The sequence below is a fragment of the Alternaria burnsii genome (genome assembly GCF_013036055.1).
Source record: "Alternaria burnsii strain CBS107.38 chromosome Unknown 715, whole genome shotgun sequence".
Taxonomy (NCBI): Eukaryota; Fungi; Ascomycota; class Dothideomycetes; order Pleosporales; family Pleosporaceae; genus Alternaria; species Alternaria burnsii.
Genome location: NW_024066116.1, coordinates 812918 through 829058, shown reverse-complemented (window position 1 = coordinate 829058; position 16141 = coordinate 812918). Strand labels below are relative to the sequence as shown.

General features: G+C 51.8%; 6 protein-coding genes across 6 annotated transcripts; 2 read left to right on the top strand and 4 right to left on the bottom strand.

Moving 5' to 3' along the window:
- Positions 1-37: 37 nt before the first annotated feature.
- GT037_007428 (repressor of rna polymerase iii transcription maf1) lies at positions 38-3089 on the top strand (the record flags this gene model as incomplete). The annotated part of the gene is made up of 8 exons (XM_038932475.1): positions 38-48; positions 105-138; positions 187-304; positions 357-631; positions 711-739; positions 841-922; positions 967-1178; positions 1934-3089. The coding sequence occupies 8 exons, from the start codon at positions 38-40 to the stop codon at positions 3087-3089; spliced, it is 1917 nt and encodes a 638-aa protein (XP_038784963.1).
- A 2734-nt stretch (positions 3090-5823) lies between these two features.
- GT037_007427 (glycoside hydrolase family 72 protein) lies at positions 5824-7241 on the bottom strand (the record flags this gene model as incomplete). Its single annotated transcript, XM_038932474.1, has 2 exons — positions 5824-7085; positions 7136-7241. The coding sequence occupies 2 exons, from the start codon at positions 7239-7241 to the stop codon at positions 5824-5826; spliced, it is 1368 nt and encodes a 455-aa protein (XP_038784962.1).
- Positions 7242-8352: 1111 nt separating this feature from the next.
- GT037_007426 (uncharacterized protein) lies at positions 8353-8582 on the top strand (the record flags this gene model as incomplete). Its single annotated transcript, XM_038932473.1, has 2 exons — positions 8353-8433; positions 8493-8582. The coding sequence occupies 2 exons, from the start codon at positions 8353-8355 to the stop codon at positions 8580-8582; spliced, it is 171 nt and encodes a 56-aa protein (XP_038784961.1).
- A 31-nt stretch (positions 8583-8613) lies between these two features.
- GT037_007425 (t-SNARE) lies at positions 8614-9833 on the bottom strand (the record flags this gene model as incomplete). The annotated part of the gene is made up of 3 exons (XM_038932472.1): positions 8614-8955; positions 9009-9656; positions 9711-9833. 3 exons carry the CDS (start codon positions 9831-9833, stop codon positions 8614-8616), a joined length of 1113 nt encoding a protein of 370 aa, XP_038784960.1.
- A 995-nt stretch (positions 9834-10828) lies between these two features.
- Positions 10829-13276, bottom strand: GT037_007424 (uncharacterized protein; the record flags this gene model as incomplete). The annotated part of the gene is made up of 2 exons (XM_038932471.1): positions 10829-11002; positions 11780-13276. The coding sequence occupies 2 exons, from the start codon at positions 13274-13276 to the stop codon at positions 10829-10831; spliced, it is 1671 nt and encodes a 556-aa protein (XP_038784959.1).
- Positions 13277-13675: 399 nt separating this feature from the next.
- Positions 13676-16104, bottom strand: GT037_007423 (anthranilate synthase component 2; the record flags this gene model as incomplete). The annotated part of the gene is made up of 2 exons (XM_038932470.1): positions 13676-15671; positions 15785-16104. The coding sequence occupies 2 exons, from the start codon at positions 16102-16104 to the stop codon at positions 13676-13678; spliced, it is 2316 nt and encodes a 771-aa protein (XP_038784958.1).
- Positions 16105-16141: the final 37 nt, after the last annotated feature.

Below are 16141 nucleotides of genomic sequence, written 5' to 3'. Positions count from 1 at the left end.
ACACGACGCTACTGGCATCTTCTCCTCACACGACACCATGACAATCAAGTAAGAGCTCTGCTGTGCTATTGCATGCCATGGACTGTAGTGACTGACAGTTGTAGATACCTCATTCTGCTGTCCCGGCAGGGCAAAGTGGTTGGTCCCTCACCCTAGAATCACAAGTCCCTCTGCTGAAGCTCGTAGCGCCTAGCCAAGTGGTTCACCACACTCGCCCCCAAGGACAAGGCCAAGATTGTCAAAGACGTCTCGCAGCTCGTCCTCGCCCGCCGCACGCGCATGTGCAACTTCTTAGAGTACAAAGGTCAGTGGGTCCCGCAGGGGTGATAGTTTCGCTAGCTCACACATTCTGCTAGACACCAAGATCGTCTATCGCCGATATGCCTCGCTCTTCTTCATCGCCGGCTGCGACTCGACCGACAATGAGCTGATCACGCTCGAAATCGTCCACCGCTACGTCGAGCAGATGGACAAGTACTACGGCAACGTCTGCGAGCTCGACATCATCTTCAATTTCCAAAAGGCATACTTCATCCTCGACGAGCTGCTGCTTGCGGGGGAGATGCAAGAGAGCAGCAAGAAGAACGTGTTACGGTGCATTGGACAGCAAGACAGCCTCGAAGATATGGAGGTGAGTGAAGTGTGATGACTTTCGGGTCCGCTTCGCCGCACACCCATAGCACCAGCTGGCTGACGCGCCGTGTCGTCAGGCTGAGGACGATATCGTTACCAAGATTATGTAAAGCGTGTACGGAACGCACCATTACACAACTCGTCTTTTGGTCCTCTGTCACCGACCGTCCCAAGAGCCCTCACTGACCGCGCCTGATGGCTTTCCAGGATGCGGATGACTTCAAAGGCCGACTTAAAGAGAGCGGCATCCTATGAGACCGGACCCGGTTTGCGCATACGAACACATGCTGTACGGCGTTATTGGAGTATGGGAGTAGGCAGCACGGCACACAGTCGTGCGTTGCGACACGGTTCATCCGCTTCATTGCTAAATACCTTCTCAAGGGCAGGCGTCGGAGCAACACGATATCACACGGCGCAGGGCGTCGGATCATCTGGAGAACGCACTACCTGCCATCCTGCCTTGTAGAGCGGATGGCGGTAGCTGTACTCTATCTACTACAATGCAAACACCTCGGACTGGCGGGCTTGCTCGACACAGCTAGGTTTGACACAAGTGGCTCATGGGCTCGAACGTGATTACACATCATGATATCGAGACTTCACCCTTGATAGACTTGATCATTCTCTCTTGTTGCTTTCTTTTTTTCTTTATGCTGGTTTACTTACTTTATCCATCTAGCTACAGGTCTCCACACCACCTAGGCACTGCACATCGTGACAGCAATTGGTTCGGATCACTGTTTGGTCCTTCATTCAGAACCTTGACATGCATGCATCAAATGAAACGCTGCCGAATCCATCTGGGTTCATTGCCAGGCAGCTTCCTGTCCTCCTTCACGTGCTCGAACAACATCAGATGACATGCTCAGACATATTCGGTACCAAACACAACTAACATCATCGCTCAACACCAGTAGTCTCTCGCCAACTACCCATCCGGCCTTATCGGCAGCTGTTGTTGGTTGAGGGCTTGGTGTTGCATCGACCAATCAGGAAGGAAGACCCGACACACATGCCGCTGTTAGCTCGGCGACACCGCCAAGCTGACCTTCTCCGCAATCGCGACCACGTCGTAAGAGCGACACCGACATCTCACACCACATCTACACCCAAGCCATACATATGTCCACTGCCTGCTAGACGACTGTCTGGCCGAACAACAGTACCCTCTCCTCTCTGCAGCCAGCCTAGAGTCGTGTCTACTGGTTGTATCGGTTCGCGCAGGCTACCCCCTCCCGACCAACACATCACCTCCACCAGCAGCTACGGCCCACTGAAGTACTCTCTTATCTCAAAGATCCTGGATCATACGCGACATATTCCATAAGAAATATTCAGGCAATAGGAGCCTACAGCAAAGCACAATGAAGGTACGTACACGATGCGATAAGGCTGGAGGCTATGACGCAGCTAACCCGGTGGGACCTCAGTACCTCGATTTGTGCGCCCTCCACGAGGTCAACCTCGCTCTCAACTTCGACACGCAAGATACCGCCATCATCGGCGGATGCGATCTGTGGACGATAAAAGCAGCCGGTAGCGACAAGAAACTATACAAGCGCATCGAGCGGACGCTCGAGGAGCGACACAAGGACTTGCTGTCGGCGGTGGCAGGGCTCTCCGAGCAATCTGCCGCTCAGTTTGCAGACCAACTCGATGTCTCTCGAGACACACCATTCGGAACCTTCAGCGAAGCCGCAAACCGTCATACATTTGCCTACCTGATCGCGACGCTCAACGCAACTCACATCGATTACGATTTCGCCAACACACTGAACCCGGACGAGTTCCGTCGCGAGACCATACACAGCTTCATGCACAAGATCGACACAACAATGTACTACCTCCGCCCCCAAGTCTACTCTGCAGGACTACCAGCAGGCGCAGTCACACCGCTTGGCTCCCCGATCTGGAGTCCACGGAGTTGGCACCTACTTGATAGCGAGATGGACATGTCAAACTGCGAATACTATGCTTGGGAGCCTTCAGATGACCCATTTGCTGATGACGGCGCCATTTGGAGTCACCACTTTTTCCTATACAACAAGGAGCGTAAGCGAGTCGCATACTTCTACCTCCGCGGAGTATCCGCTCTGTCGAACTCGCCTAGTGTCGCCATGTCGCTCATGTCCAAGTTCAAAGCATCGAAATACGAATCCAGCGCCAACGCAGGAAGCAGGAAGCGTGCCGAATACTGGCTCGGTGACCGTGCTAGAAAAGGACTCGAGGCATACGGAGACAGTGACGAGCTCGACAACATGGTCATTGATCACCCCGGTGATGTTGTCGACGCTGAACAACAACGGTACCTGCCGGCCAGAGAGATGAGCATGGATGCCGAATACTACGAGAGTGAGGACGACAGCGATGTTGAGTCACTGGTCGACCGAGAGAGGGCCGTGAGCAAGATACGGTCGATGAGCGAGTGTGCCATGGAAAGGATGGAGGTCTGAGCTCCCTTCCATCTTCGTTGGTCGCCGCCACCTTGAAACAGGTGGGATTGATGGCACTCAACATGCCAAATGGCTCTCACAACGAACCTCATTCTCCTTGTTTGATTTGCAATGCGGCATTTGAGGCGTTATGTGGTTTGTCTTTCTGTCTGTTTTTACAGTTGTCTGGCATCTCTTCACCGGCTCGTGAGAAGACGACCATGACTGACACAAGGCGTTACGGTCGGTGGGAGCGATCGCGTTATAACGTTCTTGTTGCATATCGTCTGAGCCTTGAGATACCCCCTTGTCTATGTGTTCTTTTCTGTTAAACTGTTTTTGTTTGTTAGCTGTTTGCGTATTTGAGAGAGGGGGCGGTGATGGGTCACTATGAATGATGGGATGACACGGTCTGGTGACGAATGTGTATACGAAATTGCGGTTCTAATGGTGTATTACAATATTCGTCAATTAATAGTAGCCTCCAAATCTCAAATCGAAAGTGTCATGTGTGGGTACGCAGGTAAAGACACATCACATGTCACACGTTGCACAAGTGACTGCGTCTTGAAGTCTGGAACCCAATGTTTTAAGTCTCAGCTTGTCTGCCTTCCATCTGTCTCTAAAATTCAAAGATTCCAACAGCAACCACGCGATATTGTACGAGTCATATCGAACTAATATATCTTTCTGGCCACAATGTACACGTCTCTTGCCAGCGCAAAGGCTGACAACTAGAAGCCTGAGTCCTATGCACTAAGCAGGTTGAGTAATCTCGTGTTTCACTGATTGTACATCACCCACAATGTCATGTAGAGGTCACGACTGAGGTGTTCGCAGTATAATAACGAGCTGAGCGCCTTTGATATGGCAGCATAGGAGAAACACGACATTCAAAAGTGGCGTACATATTTTGTTCGTCAAAGCAAGGACGACCATACCAATTCTGCGCTGTTGTTTTGACAAAGAGAAGAGGAAGGCCATTGTCTGTTCTTCTCCCATTTTCGGTAAAATCCCTGTTCAGAGTATAGTGGGAAGTGAAAGCAGAAAGGGATCAGGAGAGAGGCAGTATTCATACAACTAACGCGGAGAGGTCTCAGATGCTTATATAAATATGAAGCTCTCATTTTTAGTTTCATGAGAAAGCTAACAGAAGCCTTTTTATGCAGCTCCGAGGTGAGGAAAGAACGTGTATGAGGATACTCCAAGTTTTATCGAAACAGCATCTCGCTGCTCATGAAAGTATCCAAGGAGCTTTTTGAAGCCAGGCACACACACTTATCAAAGTTTCGGGTTTTGGGAATAAGAGGAGAGCGTGCGATAGAGAGGAAAACGAGGAGCAGCCGAGGAGAGAGACTTTGTACTCAGTCGTGCACTCGAGTATGTACTTGAAGTCGTGCCGCGCACGCGTATATTGCTCTTCATCATTCTTTCCTGTCCACAGGGCGATGGAACTGCATTCAATACTATCCTAGTAGATTGAATCTTGGAACAAGGCATCTGGACTTCGCAAACTTACTCCCGAATCATACTGGTGCTTTATCCGGTTTTGGAAATTGGATCAACACGACAAACCGCACATGAACCGGGTCAGAGGAGATTTGTTAGCTGTTGGAATGCAGGTGCTGAGTAATGGATACACGGGATAATGTAGAAAAATGTTTACATTGCTTCTAATCGAGCAAGGCCAATTCGACTTACTCCATTGCACATAGGTTTAGATTGGCGTATTTTGAAAACAAACACGCTCATGAAAAGCATTTCGTTGTCCTTTTGGAGTAGAAAGACACACACACACACACACACATACATGCCATGGTGTGTCTGGCGTTTTGATGAAAACACATCGAGTGGTAGTGATAACAAAGACAGCAAGACTGATATTGGAAAGGAAGCTTTTTTACTTTAACCCTCCCAAAGTCGTAAACAATACTGGAAAAGTACCAGCTAGTTCACGAAGTCCGACAGGCATAAGCCATAGCCCTTGAGAACCATTGTTCGCGACTTACATTGGCTCATGGAAGGCATAAGAGCTGCATTTAGAGCAAGAGAAGGAACTATGCATACATGGCCTCTATTGTCTCGAGAAGAAAATGTAGCAATGTAGTGCAGGCACAACCACCATGTCATTGTGATGTTCTGATCTTGATGGTCGCAATGATGGGTAGTCCGTGCTAATAGTCGCGTACTTTTGATTTTCCAACTTGAAGATGACAAAATCACGACTTGTTTCCATTATCGATTAGAGAATGAAAGACGTACGTATATATTAGCTTAAGTAGATTGCTTGGAGAGAGAAGTAGTATTAGATGCCTCATTTGTGTTTCTGGAAGAATGATGGGCTCGTCGATAGGAAGGTAGAGGAGTGGCGGCAAGAGCAGCTTTACATGTAGAACCAGCAGGTGGTAGTACCAACATCTCCCCCAAAGCCGGGCCACACCACACCATCACCATGTGAAGTCAACACTTGTTATTTTTCAGTGTGTTTGTATTTCTTGATATATACTGAGATACTCAAACAAAGTGAACAACAAAAAAAGCAGGACGCCAAGTCGAACAAAAGTCCAACCAACTCCAATCAAAAGTCGGTCCCGAAACCACACTAGGCGACTTGGGTTAAACAGAAGCCAAATCTACCACAATAACGTTGCCCGCGCTGGGTCGTTGCATTGCTCGATCCGACCAAAACCCCAAAAGAGGGTATACATGTTAAAGCGGAAAGAAACACTCGAAGCTCTATCGTAGCAAAACACTCTTACAAGATAAGAGCACCACCGAAGAGCGAGGAGGCGAGGACAACGGCACCGCAGACGAGAGGAGCGAAGCTGAACTCGGGGCGGACGGAGGCAGCGGCACCAGCAGAGCCGGAAGCGCTGGCGCCACCGGTGGAGCTGGGAACGACACCACCGGAAGTGACAGCACCGTCACCAGCACCAGCGAGGTTGGTCTCGGAAGAACCAGCCTGCTGGGAGCCAGAGCCGGAGAGACCAGGGCCGTCACCAGCACCCTTCTTGAAAAGTTCGGTGGCGCCAGAGGGAACAGCAGGGAGCTCGTCGCTCTTCATGGTGACATCCCAGGTCTTGGACTGGTCAGGGCAAGTGGCAGGCTGGCCGCTGGACTTGTAGCCACCGTCGCCAGTGGGGTTCTTGGTGGAAGAGAAAGCCTCCTTGAGGGCCTTGAAGTCGTCGCGCTCAGTGACGGAGTCGCCGTTGATCTCAACGAGTCCGTAGTTGGAGTCTTCCTGGGAGTATTCGTAGACGAGACCTCCAGAGTAGACGCCGGTCATGTCGGTGCTGTAGAGAGACTTGACCTCTTCGAACTTTCGGGTTCCCTTGTTGCAACCGTATTCGGAGAGGAAGATAGGGATGCTGTAGTTGCCGAACTTCTGAACCTTCTGGTCCCAACCAGAGGTGGTGTAGGAAGACGGGTCGCACCAAGAGTAGTCGTTGAAACCGAAGAAGTCGCTGCGAGCGGCATCGTCACCACAGTTCATGTAGTCGGCCATCTCGTAGCGGTTGCTCTCGACATCAGCGGCAGAGTAACCGACAGGAACCTTGCGGAGACCGCGAGCGTTCATGTAGGACTTGATGTCACGGGTGACAGCCTTGACGTAAGGAGCACAGTTGGTGGTCTTGTCGTCGTTGATGACCTCGTTGGCGGAGAAGAACAGCAGAGTGTTGTCGTACTTTGCGAACATCTCGACGGTAGCGAAGATGCTCTGCAAGTAGACCTTGTTGTACGACTTCTGGGGCTCGGCGCGGTTGATGGAGTACTTGGGGGTGTTGAGGTCGAGAGCGAGGTAGATTCCGGCATCAGCGAGGAGACCCATGCAGGTGTCGTGGTTGGCGCTGTTGTCGACAGTGTAGATGCGGACGGTGTTGATACCGAGCTCCTTAAACTTCTCAATGTCGCGCTTGCAGCCAGCCTCGTCAGCGATGGGGTCCTTCGCATCGGAAGCGCCACCGGGCTGGTAGTCAACACCACGGATGTAGAAACGCTCGTTGCCAGCAAAGAAAGCTGAGCGGTGTCAGTAGGCGATCGTCATGGTAATAGGTGGCGTGACATACCATTTCCCTTCACAGTGACGGGGGTGATGGCGCGCTTCTGGACAGCGGCAGTAGGGGTGGCCGCAGCGGAAGCCGCGAGAACGGCGGCGATGGCAAAGGTCTTCATGATGGTCGTGTGTGAGTTGATGATATTACGGTGGGCGGGCGTATGGACAATTGGTGTGAGCGAGTGTTATAAAGCGATTGTCGGATCGTCAAGTAAACAAATACAGTCTTTGAAGAATGCAACTCCCGTGAAACGAGTGTAAGAAGTTGCGATTAGAAAAAGGTAGGCAAGGCAAGAAGCACTTGGTTCGTGAGATGAAGAAGAAAGGTCTAACCAAGATTCCAGGGAAAACAAGCAGGTTAAGCACTGTTTGAAGAGGGAGGCGACGCGTCCAATTTCCTAGTGGAAGGCGCCTTCCCTTTCTGATTCGTTCTTTCCCCGGTGGGGATCGCTCCTGCATCGCCCGGCTGGAGGCAAGCAGCGCCAACCCCTGAACAAGCCGCACCAAGCCCACCTCCAAGGAGCCGCCAACGCCCACCGGCCCACCTCAAGCCTAGCTAAGAAGAATGGCTCGCCGTGGCGATCATGCTTGGATGGACTGCAGTGAAGGACGCTGAAACACGCGTCTGCCGTCAATCATCCACTGAGTCTGTCGCGCAGACACTGGCGATCTGTATCAAACGGGTTCAACGCATGTCTTTGCCCCATGCTGCGCAGTCTTGCTGCCGAAATGACGGCCCACGGCTAAGATTGGATTAATGACGACATGTGGGTGCATCGTGTAACTGCTGCAGCATGGCTGGCTGGCCCATCGCTGGTTGCTTCCGAAACGGCGATATCTGCCTGCAGTTTTGTTGTGAAACGAGGCAGTCGGTCCGGACCTTTGCACCGTCTTGACACCACGACGCTAGGTCTGCTCGATTTTTTAATCGTAGCCCGACGAATCATCATCATCTGCCGTATTTGAGATGCTGGCGCTGGAAATGCGGGTTTTTCGCAATCGGCTAGTTCGCCATCTTATTATTAGAGCATCGGTCAACCTCCTCAACACGATGTCCAGCCATCGCACATGAGAACGGATTGAGCATGAACATGAAAACACCACCCTCAAGCAGTCGGACCTTTGACTGCACTGCCATCATCTTTATCGAAAATACGTGCGCCCGGTCTGGGTTATTGACAATGCTTGCGCCAGCGGGATCTAGAAGATCATTAGTGGTTCAGCCTCAACATGTTGGGAACGCGGTCTTTGTTTTACGAGCTTTTCGCCATCATACCATTAGCGCTAATACCTATTCCCTTGCCGACTCCCGTTTATACACATGCGGCGTTGCTGCGGAGTACAGCTCCGGATCATTACTAATAATAAAGAAAAAGAAGTTCATCCACTTCCCCATACAAATCCCCATACAGATACAGAACGATAGTCCCAATGATATCACGTCCCGTCCCTCCTCTTAGGTCATTACAATGCTCTCGCTCCCAAGGTGCTCTATTTGTTCTTTAATCCAAAGTACAATCCAAGTACCAGCGCAATAACGCACAGAATCAGGACGACTGTCAAGAGGATCCACCACTTGAGCCTTCTCGCGCGCCTAGCGGACTTGATTCCCTCGTCCAACTGTTTGTTCGCGTTCTCGGTGTCGTCCTTGACCTGCACAGTTTGCTCCTCGGTCCGTTGGATGATGGGCTCTTGGTAGACGACCTGCTCGTTGAGCTGGGTGAAGAGCAGGGCAAGCTCGCCCATGGTCTTCTCGATACGCTGGATGTCGTTGTGACGGGCGCGGACGGCGCCAAGAACACTTGAGGCTTGGCCGCTGCGGTTGGATTTGAGCTGTTGGGCTGTTAGTCATATCCTAGAGCCACGCGTGACTTTTGCCAACTTACAGCTTGTGTGAAGATACCCTCGTCGCCCAGGTCCGAGTTTGCGATCTCGTTGACCTCGGCATCCGTCGCATCCGGGTTGATGATGCGGTACTGGCGCCCGACAGCCTCGCGATACCTCCTAGAGTACTCTGCCTCCTCTTTCTGGAAGTCCTCGAGCTGCGTCTTGAACTGCTTCTTCAGCGCCTCGACCTGCGTCCTCTTCATCTTGTCGTTGGGGTCGCGGACGGCATCTCTTTCCAGAAACTTGATCTCGTCCTTGATTTGCGTGTTCCTGATCTGAGTGGTGGTTACGATGCTCTCGAGTTCGGCGGTGGAGCGGTTGTCGGGCGATGACAGCATGCGCTGGTGGACGCTCGCGATGGCTTGGATGTCCGAGGTGAGCTGGCCGATGCGACCCTTTGCGCCTTCGATGCGCGCGAAGAAGTCGTCGCGATTGAGAGGCTGTGGGCCTGGCGCCTCCATGCCGGGGTTTGCGCCGTAGACACCGCCATTGTTCATTGGCACGTCGGTGTGAGGGACATTCTGCTGCTGCGTGTTGGGCTGGCTCAGCGCACCGGTTTGCGAATATTGCGACGGCTGCGAGTAGTTGGACTCGCCATGGCGTTGGAGCGGCGCGGGAGGGTTGAGCTGTTGTTGCGGCTCGTCATACTGCTTGGTCGCGTCAGTCTTGTCAATTCAGGCCGCGCAGGAGCGACTGCTTACTCCTCCGCCATAGGGGTTGGATGAGCCGTAGCCGGTGCCCCCATATGGGTTTGATTGACCGCCGTACCCAGCCTCGGCCTGGCCATACGGGTTGCCGCCGTACTGATCGTAGTTGTGCGACATGTTTGGTGTATGCTGGGATGGATTGACAGCGTTGGGGCGATGGTTTCGGAATGCCGCAGTGGAGCTGGAGCTTGGAGAACAGCCGCGGAAGCTACGGAATCCTGCGCTGACTGACGGGCGTGAGCGCGGCGAGTACTCCAGCAATTCTTCCGCACAACAAGGCTAGCGACGATGGAATGAACAGCGGATGCCTGTGCTTGGGGTAAGGCAATGCTCCAAAATCGATTAATTGCAGCGTGCCGCAACCTTGTTTTGATGTGGGTTGCGAGGGAAATTAAGATGAGACCCTGTTGAATCAGCCCAGCTCTGAGCCGCGAAGACCAACGTCACCAATGGGACAAGAGCGGGCAAGACACGCCCTTAGTCATCGCCGGCCATGATCGCGTGGCTCTAGCGTGCTCTCCCGCGAGGCGCAGCATCATCGTCTCCATCGCCATCGTGCTGCAGAGCAAGGCAGCCGAGTTTTGAGCTTCCTCATTGTATGCTTTCGTGCTTCCAATATTTGTGTCTTGTTCGCGCCCAAGTCCATGGAGCATACCTAGGTATGTACGAGGCTTCAGCGTATCTAGCTCTCGGTCTTGTCGCCCAAGGCAATACGCCGAATGAGGTAATGTCAGATGCCGCTTATGAACTCCCGCGCTCAACGGATACTCAATGCCTATGACCAAGTGCGAAATGACTGCGCCTACCAGCATACTGCAGTGTCAGCGCTGCGCCTGCGTTACAATGCATCCGTTCGCAACAACAACCCTTTTCGACAAGCGTCAATGGCAGCAATCCACTTCTCATTGTGCGCGTCAAGTAACCATGTACAATAAGAAAAGGAAAATATATACAACGAATAATCAACAGTCTCTCCCTGTAGCGACAGAGTGAATCTGTTAGTTCTCCCCTCTGACAGTGGACAAAGCCATCTATGCAACACCTACCTTGTCCACTGCTTACATACGAAACATAGCATCGTCCAGATTCGCATCCCAAGTATCCATCCGATACTATCCTTCGAACTTGTAGAATCTTGTCTTTATCTTCTTGAATACCAACACCGCCAGCTCCTTCTTGCTGTTCCAGTCCTTCTTCCCAATCTCTGGGGTTGATTCGATCAGTACATTACGCACCTTCTCGGTACGAAGCTCCTTCTCTTTCTGTTGCAGTTCATCTTCGAGCCGCTGGTCATTCTTGATGGCATAGTCCCCGATACGTATCCGACTCCGGTCGCACAATCTGTCAGCGTAGTAGCTTGACGAGGCGTAGGACACAGTGCAGAGAGCGCGGACATACGAATACCAGATTCTGTGAGTCAGCTTAAGAATTTTTTGAGCGTAAGACCTCCTGGGATACCATCTTCAAGGATGAAATAATGGGTATGCTTTGCAGTACCTCTGTAGTAGATGATACTTCAGGGTAGTTCGCCGTTTGCTTGCCCTTTCATCCAGGCTTTGAGTCGTTCTGCACCATCTGTTTAACACAGCTACTCGCCTACGAAGTTAGCAAAATCAGAATTGAGGACAAGGGCTACACAAACCTCGCGATCAGTCTAGTCCTCTTTCTGCCGTCAAGTCATCTCAGTACCATGATGCAAGTCACCAACATGCGCAATGGGGTCCCATCAATCAGAAGGCACTCATATCAGAACTGTGACTCACGCTAAATGTTATACTGGATCTTGAAGGCCAAACATGGCCGATCACTGCCAACGCCCCTGACCCCGATGTCTTTCCAGAATCCTCTCAACCACCATAGCCAGTGTAAGAAATCGCAGGATGCTAGACGCACAGAAAAAGCAAAACCTATCCACCAATCTAGGCATCACCTCCTGTCGTCCATCACCCAATTCAACCGTCTCTCTCACTTGGAAACGGGGTATACCCCCTCCTCCTTCCACCACCTAACAAATGCGCAAACTCCGGTGCCACAAATCCCCTATTACTCCCTCCACCACTTACCGGCATCGGTACCGTGTACTTCGTATAATCTCCATTGCTGCCATAATTGATACGCTGACCATATGCATCAACCGTCGGCCTACCCATCGCTCCATTGAACATAGGCCTGTTATGGTTGACGCCCATTCCTCTAGGTTGGCCCCTCGATCTCCTCTCGACTTCCTCCCTGTCCTTAATCTTTTGCATACGAGCCACCTCGTGTTTCCGCAACTCTTCGGCGTCATGGTGAATAGAGCCACCGATAATACCATACGTGGTTAGGGGAGCGCTGATGGACGGCAGATTTGAAGCACCACGGATATACCCATCATCAATATCGCCACGGACTTCTAAACCACTTACTTCCCCAGTCAACAAACCCATCGCTTGCGGTAGCATTCCCATCGGCATTCCCATTTTAGGTTTCCCGTACCAAAACGGTTCGATGTTAAGGTGTTGGGCACGCGCCTTTTGCAGGGTCTTGTTAGTGTCGAAACGCTCTTCCCAAGAGAGGAGGGTGAGGTCACGGAACGCGTGACGGAAAGAACGGGAGGCAGTTGCGAAATCGCTGTTCCGTGGGCATAGTTCGCCGTTGTAAGGGAGTTCTGGGACTGGTGTAGGTTTGGTGACGAGAGAGAGGAGGCGGGTGGCTTCAGGATGCTGGACGTGTTGGTGTGAACCGTCGTCGTTCACTGGTGGAGCTTTAGCAGGCTTGTACTGCACAAGTGTCCAGTACACATGCGGTTTTGTGTGACTCTCCAACAGTCCAATGTGGTAGTTCGCCATTGAAGACTCGCCGCCACGTACAAGGACGATCTTGTACTCAAAGCCCGTGACGTCTTGGTAGTAGTGATAGTCCTCTTTCCAATGAGAAATTTTAGCTTGTGGTACTTTCTTGAGGGATGAACAAACAGGCTTGGGGTTTGAAACGGAAGAGCTCGGAGATCGGTTGGCTAGGCTTGTGAAGTCATCGATAGTTTCGATTGGAGCACTCTCCCGTTCTGCCCTCCTACGCAAGAGAGCCTCTTTTGCAGATACGAAAGGAGTTGGTGGGACCACCAAAGTAGAGGTAGAGAAAAAGAAACTCTTGCTCTTCCTGGGTTTAACAACAGCAGATTTCTTTGACGTACCTGATCCAGTTAACTCCTTAATCTTCTCGCATCCTTTCCTGAACCTACTGCCATCTGCCAGGGTACCCAGCCTTTTGAGCTCTTTCTTCTTTCTCCTCTCTTTCGTCAACACCGCCCAGGTATATTTCTTAGCGCTCAGCTTCCTCTTCCCCTGGAGAGAGTCGTCAAACCAGTCATAGCTGACTACATGGATACCTAAGTCGGTGGCTTGTTGAACAGCATCGGCGGGCTGCTTGTATGCTTCTTTGCTGGCGATGAGGTGGGTGACGCTCTTGGTGATCTTAGCAGAGTATTTGCCGCCGTTTCGTTCGATCCAGCTTCTCATCTGCTTAGCATCGTGGGGGAGTGTGCCAACAAGGGCAATAGTTAGCTTGTCTAGAATACCCATTCTGGTATCGTCGCGGATGTGAGACGTAGGAGTATGTAAACTCGATCGCGAACGAGAACAAGGTTTTGTGATATCCGGATCGGGGTTCAAGAACTGGCCCGAGGCGGGCTGATCTTACCTTTTGGTGACACGCAGCAGGCCAGGTGATATAGCGTTTGCTCGGGCCATGCGGCTATCTTCGCGAGGTAAGAGGCACTGATCGCAGCGCCTTTGCAGACCGCTGTCTGTAGGGACGCAGCGTATCTTCCCCATAACATGGGATTCTTAGATGGAGAGAAGACCTAAAGAAGTACGTAAGTCATTCAAGGAGATACCATGCGGCTGTGAACAAAGTGCGTTGTATTTGATGAATTCCAGCTCGCGTTTTAGAAGTAGTATTCTAGACATTCATTCTGATGCCTATTGCTGGTTCTTGGCTGCCTTTATGAAGGCGCGTATCTTGTCTAGACTTTGCTGTCCGTCTTCTTCAACACCGCTGCTGACATCCACAGCGTGAACGCGATCCCGGTACTCGTCGAGTCCAGCGAGCATAGACTGTACGTTGTCAGGGTTCAGCCCACCTGCTAATATGACCTTGATTCCATCGTCTTTTGCAAACACTGCTTTGACGTCGGAGAGATCCAGTTGCTGGCCTGAACCTCCAGAGCCTGCATCCAGCAGTGGTAGAGCGTGATAACCTCTTGAGCCGATTCCAAGGTTTTGCGGGTTAAAAGCTCGCAGAACAGGTACAGGAACCAGCTTTGCCCACTCTAGTGGCTCTTGACCATGAAATTGTACAACGTCTAGGCTGAGCAATCGCCGCTGCTCGAGCACGTATTCCAGTGATTGGTTTCGGAAAACTCCTACAAGAAGCGCACGACTGTCGTTTGATACCAACCGCGATGCACCGTGCTCAAAGAAGTCAGACGCAGCCTTTGAATCAGCAAGCAATCCCGACTTCGAGACAATCGGCTTTTTGGTCTTATGTACCATTTCCGAGATGGCAAGTGCTGTCTCCGCTGTTACTGTTCGCTTGGTTCCTGGCGCCAGTATCATGCCGATGAGATCAGCTCCTGCCTCGACTGCAGCTTTTGCGGCCTCTGCACTCCGAGTTCCGCAGATCTTTACCATCGGGCTTGAGGCTGTTTGCGCCTTCTTTGTAGATGAGCCACCCAAGAGCTCAGCAATGAATTGAGCAGTGTCAGATGCGCGCATCAACGCTTCACCCACCAAGACTGCACCGACTCCGCTCTTGATGTATGGTTCGACATCTTTGGGTCCAGCGATACCGCTGAGCGCACACAAAATTGTCTCTTTTGGAACCATGTTGATTAGTCGATTAGTGGTCTCCATGTCGACCTCGAAATTGACAAGATTGCGATTGTTTACACCGATGACTTGCGCGCCCAGCTTGACGGCGATCTCCGTTTCTTCTGCGTTTTGGACCTCGACTAGGGGCTCCATTCCAAGTGATCTGGAGTAGTCATAGAGCTTCTTCAGCACTACCTCGTCAAGCATCTTGACGATGAGCAACACAGTGTCGGCACCTGCGAGTCTAGCTTCCAAGATCTGATACTCCTCGAAGATGAACTCCTTGCGCAGGACAGCAGGTCGGTTCGGCATGCCTTCCAAGCTTTGACGAACTGCTTTGAGGTCGTCGATGCTTCCCTTGAACCATTCCGGTTCTGTGAGGACGGAGATGGTGCTTGCGCCGGCCTTTGCGTAAAGCCTTGCTTGAGCAGGAGCGCAGGCAGACAAGGAGATTATGCCTTTGGAGGGCGATGCGCGCTTGATCTCAGCCATGAGCGATAGTCGGAACGGAGATTGCCTGAGACGCTCTGGGAAGTTGATCTGAGGAGGTGCTAGGTTAAGGTCGTACGAAGCTTGTAGGTCGCTAGGCCGTTGGGATGGGATCTTCTTCTGTTCCGCGACAGAGGCCCTACGGTGGTCGTAGATCTTCTCCAGTATGGATGTCTGCTTGTCCTTCTTTGCGCCATTTGTACCGTTAGCAGCAGCTCCGACTGCCTGAGCATGTGCCTCCTTCTGTAACCGCTCGTTCTCGGTCCAGGTACCTCCTTGCATCTTGAGGAAGTTCCTCACCATGAGGCGACCATCTTCGGTCAAGATACTCTCTGGGTGGAACTGCACACCCTCCATGACGTATTCCTTGTGTCGCACACCCATAATGACTTCCTTTACTTCGGCGTCTTCGTTCGCGGGTATCGTAGCGGTGACCTCGAGGCAGTCAGGGAGCGTTCCGTGGGTGCCAGCGAGCGAATGATAGCGTGTGACGGGGACATTCTGCGAGACGCCTGCAAAGACGCCTTTGCCGTCGTGTTTGAGAGGCGATGTTTTTCCGTGCAAGACCTGGCCTGTCACGTCTACCGTACCGCCGTAGCTATAGAAGATGCACTGTCTGCGCCGCGTTAGCACCCATACACCTTCAATTCCTCTTCCCGTCCTACAATGAGAGCTGCAACAATGCTTGCGGTGATATGCCGTATGACACGAACAATCAGGACGACTCACTCTCCCATGCACACGCCGAAGATTGGAATCTTGCCGCTATAGTGCTTGATAGCCGCATTGCTAATGCCTGCATCGCGCTCTGGATGTCCTGGTCCGGGACTGATTACCAGCTGGGTAGGGTTCTTTGCGATCAACTCTTCGACAGTGATCTCATCATTTCGGTATACAGTCACGGTCGCGCCTTCGAAGACGAGGTATTGATACACGTTCCAGGTGAAGGAGTCGTAGTTGTCAATGAGTATAACGTTGGAAGCGGTCGGTATTGGTGGAGAGGGGGTGGGGTTGTTGGGCGAGTGGTCAATCAATGCGAGGGCAGGCATGGTGGGTGGTTTCTTGCGCGAATGGCGCCTTTGGAGT